Here is a 7,629-nt window from a genome sequence, read left to right as displayed (position 1 = left end):
GCTGACCAATGCCATGACCAAGTTGATGGTCACGGCAGCGATGACATGGTTACGGCAGCGATGACATGGTCACGGCAGCGATGACATGGTGACCTAAGTGGTGATTATTATCCACTCCACATCGCCCCTTAACCCACTCCACATCGCCCCTTTATCCACTCTCCATCGCCCCTTTATCCACTCTCCATCGCCCCTTTACCCACTCTACATCGCCCCTTAATCCACTCTACATCGCCCCTTAATCCACTCTACATCGCACCTTTACCCACTCTACATCGCTCCTTAACCCACTCTACATCGCCCCTTATCCACTCTACATCGCCCCTTAATCCACTCTACATCGCCCCTTAACCCACTCTACATCGCCCCTTATCCACTCTACATCGCCCCTTAATCCACTCTACATCGCCCCTTAACCCACTCTACATCGCTCCTAATCCACTCCACATCGCCTCTTTACCCACTCTACATCGCCCCTTTATCCACTCTACATCGCCCCTTACTCCACTCTACATCGCTCCTTTATCCACTCTACATCGCCCCTTAACCCACTCTACATCGCCCCTTACTCCACTCTACATCGCCCCTTTATCCACTCTACATCGCCCCTTTATCCACTCTACATCGCTCCTTTACCCACTCTACATCGCTCCTTTATCCACTCTACATCGCCCCTTTATCCACTCTACATCGCCCCTTTACCCACTCTACATCGCCCCTTTATCCACTTCACATCGCCTTTTAACCCACTCTACATCGCTCCCTAACCCACTCTACATCGCCCCTTTATCAACTCCACATCGCCCCTTTATCCACTCTACATCGCCCCTTTATCCACTCTACATCGCCCCTTAACCCACTCTACATCCCTCGAATTACCTTGCCATAATACCGCTATGACCTTCTTACACCATTATAATAACTTGTGCCTGGTCACCCTTCACTTCCCTCCTTCCACCTCTGCCACTGCCCTGACCATGTACCGCCTAGGGAGCTTGACAAGAAATTTGATGAAATTTTGAACCTTAAAATCACCTCAAATAACAACCCTACTAACATCCTTACTAACCTCTGCTCTGGCCTCGAAACCTTCCTCGGCTTCGACTCTGCCTCCAAAGGCTACGACGGCCAGGGGATTGTGTACTCTGACTTGGACAGGCTGTGTGACGGGGTGATGGGATTTTTGAGTGGTGTGCTTAGTAACATCCATGGCCATTTAGGGCAGCATAAAGAGCAAATTACAGAAGCTATTAAGTCACTTGAGGCCAATAAACACCTTGGCAAAAAAGGTTTTAGTGTTGCGATTGAAAAGGTGGTCGCAGGGGTGCGGGGGTATAATGGTAATGTAAAGTCTTCTAATGAAGCAGTGATTGAGCCGCTTAAAAAACTGCTCGACTACACCAAGAAAAATGGAGGTGAGTTGATTACTAGCATTAATAAGATTCAGGTTGACAAACATGATCTGGATCCACAGCTGGCCGACGCCGTAAGGTCCTGCGGCGACCGGCTGAAGGAGGCCACAGATAGGAGCAAGAGGTGCGCGGAATTCCTGGACCCCAAGGCAAATAACAACACTAAGATGAAAAAAAACATTTATGACCTTAATGATAAGTTGCGTGACAAAGTGTTGCATGTTCGTAAGCTTGTTGAGTACGAGAGCCAGCGGCTGGCCAGCGTGCACAAGCGGAAAGACGCTGAGTTGAAGGAGACGACGGAGAAGATTAAGACAAGTTTCCGCAATTTGAAGAGCTGCATAAACAAGCAGGTGGGTGACGATATAGATAAATTAGTTAATGATTTGAAATTGAGGGTGCAGAAAATTTTGAAGAAGCTGAGGGAGATAAGCACAGATCTGGAAAAATACGTTAAGCAGCTAGAAGCGTGTATGAAGAAGGCGGAGAGCTATGTGAATGTGGCGCTGGAAAAGGTGAATAAAGTATTGGCGGAATCGAATGAGAAGGATTCCAGCACGAAGACGTATAGAATGCATAGCGTCGTGGAGCAGTTGAAAGCTGCAGTATTAGTGCTCCACAGCGCAGGAGATGATGCTAAACGAAAAGTTCAAACGGAAGTCACGGCAGCGCTTAGAGCTGTCATAACGATGGACGGTGAGCTGAAAGCGGATTTGTTTAAGGTGAAGAAGGCCATTAAGGAAGCAGTCGATAAGGTTGATACAAATATTAAGGAGCTTGGGAATAATTTCCCTAAAGATTCTAGTGCCGGCCGAGTAGCAGGCGAACAGCATAAAAGTGTTGAAGATATCATAACAGAACTTCGAAATAAAGTTGGGGCAATCAAGGGAGGCGGAAGGGATGGCGCAGGTCTGAATGGTATTGAAAGAGGAGTAAGCGGATATGTTTACCAGTACGGCAATGGATTTAGGGATACGGTCGGTGAGTGGGTATCCGATATATTGAAAGAGGATCACACATACAAAAGCTATATATTGCAATATGTGCGGGAAAACAGAGATAAATTCAATGACACCAATCTCCACAAACATGGGATTGATGGTATAAATACAACCGTTAAAGAAAAACTTACTGCGCATCTAGATGATACAATCAACACGGCTACAAGTGTCAACCTGCCTTCAGCGGAGAACGTTCACGAGAATCTCCAAAATATACACTCACGTATAATGCAATTTGCCAGCGAACTTGATAGAAACCTTAATTCGCTTTTCAACAATACCGTTCAATCCATTGAGGCTGTCTTAGTGAATAAATCCAAGCCGCAATCATTTCCGCCGTACGACAACACGAATCTCCACCTCGCCATTTTGATAACGCTATCAGCGATGTCTTCCAGAGCCAAGCAAGCCGCAAAAGAGTTGCACTCCTTTGCTCTCAAGCAAAGGCCAAACGGCTCAAAGAACAGTATCGCAGCCAAAATCGATGACGCTCACAGTAAAGTGAATCTGTTATTCGATAAGCTAAAAGCAGCGCTTGGGCAACCTGTTGGTTCATCTGGAAAAACGAATAACCTTGCGGCTGACGTCGACACTGCAATCAGAGGAGTAACAAATACGCTTGAGCAGCAGTTTCCGGGATATCTTGGTGCAGATAAAGTTAACCTTCAAGATACGGATATAACGATTTTTGGAAAATATAAGTTGCAAGTTGACCAAAGGCCAGAAAGTTTGGCAGTCGCGGATCGAGATCCAAATAAGTTAGCAGGCACCCTGCCAGAGGCAATTAAAAAAATACGAGATGATGTAAAAAACGCTCTAACGTCAATTGACGATTACAATAGATATGCTAATGAGGATATAGAAAGCGTCAAGTCCACGCTCAGTGAGCTATGTAAGATCCTTAAAGACGAAGCCTCCAACGCGAAGTGGAACCTGGACACAATTAAAACGGAGACCATAAAGGGGCAACTTGAATACGTCAAAAACAAACTCAACGACCTGCGATTGATTGATTTAAGCGCGGCCATCAAAGAGGCTGAAAACTTCCTCACCAGCGCCGGTCCAACAGCCCAGGCGACAATCGCATCGATTGGCAAAGTAGTAAGCTCCAACGTCGACGAAGCTCAGAACACTCTGATCACCCAGGTCAACAAGAACTACGTCACTTCGGTGAAGGCCATTCTGCTAGAGTTCGCGGAGAAAGCCGAGAAGGAGTTGGAGCCTCTACCTAAGGAAATCACCGACGATCTGGACATCGGTTACAAGGGGTTCATGAACAGGCTGGCGGGGAAGTTTATTGCGAGGGTAGAGCAGATTGAAGATGTCAATCCCAACACCTTCACAGCTGTAACGTCACCATTAAGAGAGGCGGCATCGATATCACACGGCGCCTTTAAATCATTCCTCCTTAATCTGCAGAATCAAACTGATGTCGAGTCTGACTCCTCCAAAATCAAGCCTTCGTACAACGCAGTGACAAACTTACTCACTGTCCTAGCACAATCACTGCACTTCGATCATGTCTTCACCAAGAACCTGAGTAACCTTAATGAATCTGTTACCGCCTTCAAGCCCTCTACCTACGGCGCAGCCAAGTGCCCCTCACTCCTCAATGCTCTAAAAGCAGGCTTCACCCCTCTCGTCGAGGAGCTCAAAAAAGCCTACGTTTCAACGTATTCTTTGAGGACCATCGAATGGGAGAAACTCACCGAGGCGGAAAGAAGAAACTACGCCAAAATCTGTTGGACCATCACGCCCATCTTATACGACGCTCTAACTGAACTCAAGAATAGACTCGAATACAGCGGTTGGGATGGCCACAAAATATATCACCCAGCTGACGGCACCTCCAGCCTCCGCGCTCTCTTCTTCCGCGACAACGGGTATGACGTCCATCGTCCTGAGAACGCTGAGCATGGCGAGCTGAATCACAAAACTGATTTTAATGGTAGCAGCATTCTCGAACACCTTACCAACGAGACGCATAATTTGTTCAGTCATCTGTCATCTCCCGTCACCGGCATTCCTTCATCCACATCCGGGTCGGACGAGCTTGATGTAACCATCGCGGAGGAGAGTGGTCTCATCCGAAAACTCTATGATTTCCTGCAGACGTACTTCGCTGTATGCCACCTTACTCGTGTTGACAAACCCAGGGCTCCATGCTCCGTTTACGAAATTCTTGTCTGGTGCAACGGCCTGCAGTTCAACCCCGTGTACGGCAAGCTGAAGAAGCACATTGAGTCCGAGTTCATGAAGGAGGACAAGCAACGTCCGGGTGAGAAGATACTGCAGCCCTTCGATACGCACCCGTCTGACTTTGAACACACGCATATCGACGAAGCGCTCTACAAAGTGTCTGCCAACTCCCACGCCGTCCTCACCGCTATCCTAGGCCACGGTCACAAGGACGGAATCTACGCGTGTGATTTCTCCGACAACTCGCTGAAATTAGATTACCCTACCAACATGATTCAACTGTTGTGCACGTTGTTCGACCTGCTTAAGCGCCTCTACCACCAGCTGTACTTCCTGCTGCAGCAGTGTAAGTACAACGCACAGCTCAGCGGCTGGAGGGACTGCCACTACGGCAGGTACATCGGTGGGTCGGGCTGGCAGTGCAACACGAAGCAATGCCCTAAGCAAGACTGTGACCAAAGGCATGACCAAAGTGGCAACCAAACGGGTGAGCAATATCCCAGCTGCGGCGTCAAGTCGCCACTGCAATCGTTCTTGGAGGACGGTCTGAAAGGCCACCTGCCGCATTCGGTTACGGCTAGGGGATCCAGTCTGTCATGTGGCACTTGTGGTAATTCACCTGGTATGCCGTGCCGAACTCCAATGGGCTTCGCCGACATCAGCGCCATCGCGTCGCATACGATGATTGGCCGGGATATATGCGATGTGCTTGTGTATTTCTGTGGCCGTCCAAATTCGCCGCTCACTAGACTGTGCAGTTACCTCAACTGCCTTCTGCCTAGTGCGCCGAAAACGCTGGCGGACATGTTCAGCTTCTACTATCACCTCACCGATCGCTGGGGTATGTATGGTCAAGCGCATAAACAACGGGCATTTAATGAGAAAGTTAACGCAGCCAATTTCGGGCGTCAGTATAATGATTTGAACGTCTACCACTTATTTTCCGCTAGTCACTCAGCAGCGTGGAAGGGGCATGCCGCTGGTAGCCTGGCCAGTCTCGTATGCTTATCACGGGACGCCGTCGTATGCGGTCCTTATCTGCGGCCCATCGGTCACGCCATCTACGAGACGTTCTCAGCAAAACACGCCGATAAGTATTTGTCGTGGATTGTCTATCTGACGGCATCGTTCTACGATCTGCTTAAAAAGTTGTACGATGAGTGCAACTCCAAATGCGGTGCCAGGGGATCGAATTGTCATCAAAAAGCGTGCGTCAAGGAGTGTCCAACTACATCAACGACGTATCAACCGCCACGATATCACGATCCCAAATGCAAATCCATTGTAAAGTGCAATTCAACGCTGCCGACATTGGCAAAATACGGCTTTGTTCTCGGCGATCCAGAGAGGCTGAACAGGGATGGACAATCGCATACGAAACGCACGTGCAGAGATTTCTGTAATGTATTTAAGGAGGCATTTGAGAAAGACTCACATCTTGTGCAGTTCTTCAAAGCCATTGATAATTTCATGTTCACCATCCGCGCACCATTCCTGTGGATGACCCTAGCGCTCTGGTCACTCTCCCTCTTCTACCTCATCTGCGTGATGGTTGGCAGACTGGATGTGCTGCACATCAAATCGCACTTACGATCACCATCATCGCACAGGATAACGGCGCAATCGCTGTTGGCGGCAGCGCAAGTCGGAAGGCTTGCCAAAATATCGTATCTACAACCGTAATCATCGTCACATTTGTCATTCACACAACTCACGTAACATCTCACCTACTCACCTAACCGACAAACGTAGTCTAATGTGTCGAATTACTCTAGCGGCAACCTGTGAACTAAATAACACCTAGATTAGGTGATGACTAAACGACCAAGCAACGTGTTGACCTAGCACGCAGGTAAAGTGCTAACCTAGCACCCAGGCAAAGTGATAAGGTAGCACGCAAGCTAAGTGATAAGCTGGCAACCGGGGAAAGTGCTAAGCTGGCAACCAGGCAAAGTAGTAACCTAGCAACCAGGCAACGTGCTAAGCTGGCACACAGGCGAAGTGTTAACCTAGCAACCAGGCTAAGTGCTAAGCTGGCACCCAGGCTAAGTGTTGACCTAGCACCCAGGCTAAGTGCTAAGCTAGCATCCAGGCAAAGTGCTAAGCTGGCAACCAGGCAACGTGTTGACCAATGCCATGACCAAAGTGCTAAGCTAGCACTCAGGCAAAGTGGTGACCTAGCACCCAGGCAAAGTGGTAAGCTGGCACCCAGGCAAAGTGCTAACCTAGCACTCAGGCAAAGTGCTAAGCTGGCGGATGAACCGTAATTTGGTAGGTGTTGTGGCGTTGAGTTGTGCGTTGACTGTGAGAGGTGTACGCGTTACCCATTGAGTGAGTGTCACGTGAGGCTGGGTGATTGGTCGCTAACGTAGGCGGCCGTGAGGGCCGCGGCGGGTGACGTAAGCCGTGTGTTGCGAGTCGCTGGCAGGGTGGCGTAATCCGCGTTGGCCTAGTTAAGTAGCATTTATAGGCGGCAATGTAGCGATCGTTAATATAACATTTAGGCACGTAGCCGACACACTCCGCCAGTATGGCGCCGATACCGCGGCTCGTAGCACGGTGCTGCTGCACTGTGGGAGTTGAGCGCACGTGGCTCGCTGCAATTTTTATGGCGTTGCGAATAGTGAATAATTTAAAGTGACAGTTGGTGCTGATGACATGCGTCGCGTCAGGGCAGCTGTGGTATCCCGGGCAGTGCGGGTGTCGGTGGCCCGGGCTGGGGGGATACAGCGGTGAGTGCGTTGGTGAGGGGACTGGGAGCGGCAGTGGTACGTGTTGCAGTTGGTGAGTGCGTTGATAGGTGATTGATATGTTCGCAGGCTGAGGGGACTGGGAGGGGAGCGGGAAGATGGGGAAAGGGGAGCGGTGTTACAAGTGTAATAAGCAATGCAAAGAAGAGGTAGTGTGTAATTGCTGTTCTTGGTGTTGTAAAGGATGTATAAGCTTCGGTGTCTGCATATGTATTCACTTATCTTTATGGTCGCAAGAATGGTCAGGTGCAGCGCGAAGATTTATAG

General features: G+C 49.2%; 1 protein-coding gene across 1 annotated transcript; it reads left to right on the top strand.

Moving 5' to 3' along the window:
• Positions 1 to 1,174: 1,174 nt before the first annotated feature.
• BBBOND_0004870 (hypothetical protein, conserved) lies at positions 1,175 to 6,295 on the top strand (the record flags this gene model as incomplete). Its single annotated transcript, XM_012915317.1, has 1 exon — positions 1,175 to 6,295. The coding sequence occupies one exon, from the start codon at positions 1,175 to 1,177 to the stop codon at positions 6,293 to 6,295; it is 5,121 nt and encodes a 1,706-aa protein (XP_012770771.1).
• Positions 6,296 to 7,629: the final 1,334 nt, after the last annotated feature.

Source organism: Babesia bigemina, scaffold Bbigscaff_73306 (assembly GCF_000981445.1).
Source record: "Babesia bigemina genome assembly Bbig001, scaffold Bbigscaff_73306".
Taxonomy (NCBI): Eukaryota; Apicomplexa; class Aconoidasida; order Piroplasmida; family Babesiidae; genus Babesia; species Babesia bigemina.
This window is presented reverse-complemented; position numbering and strand designations above follow the sequence as displayed.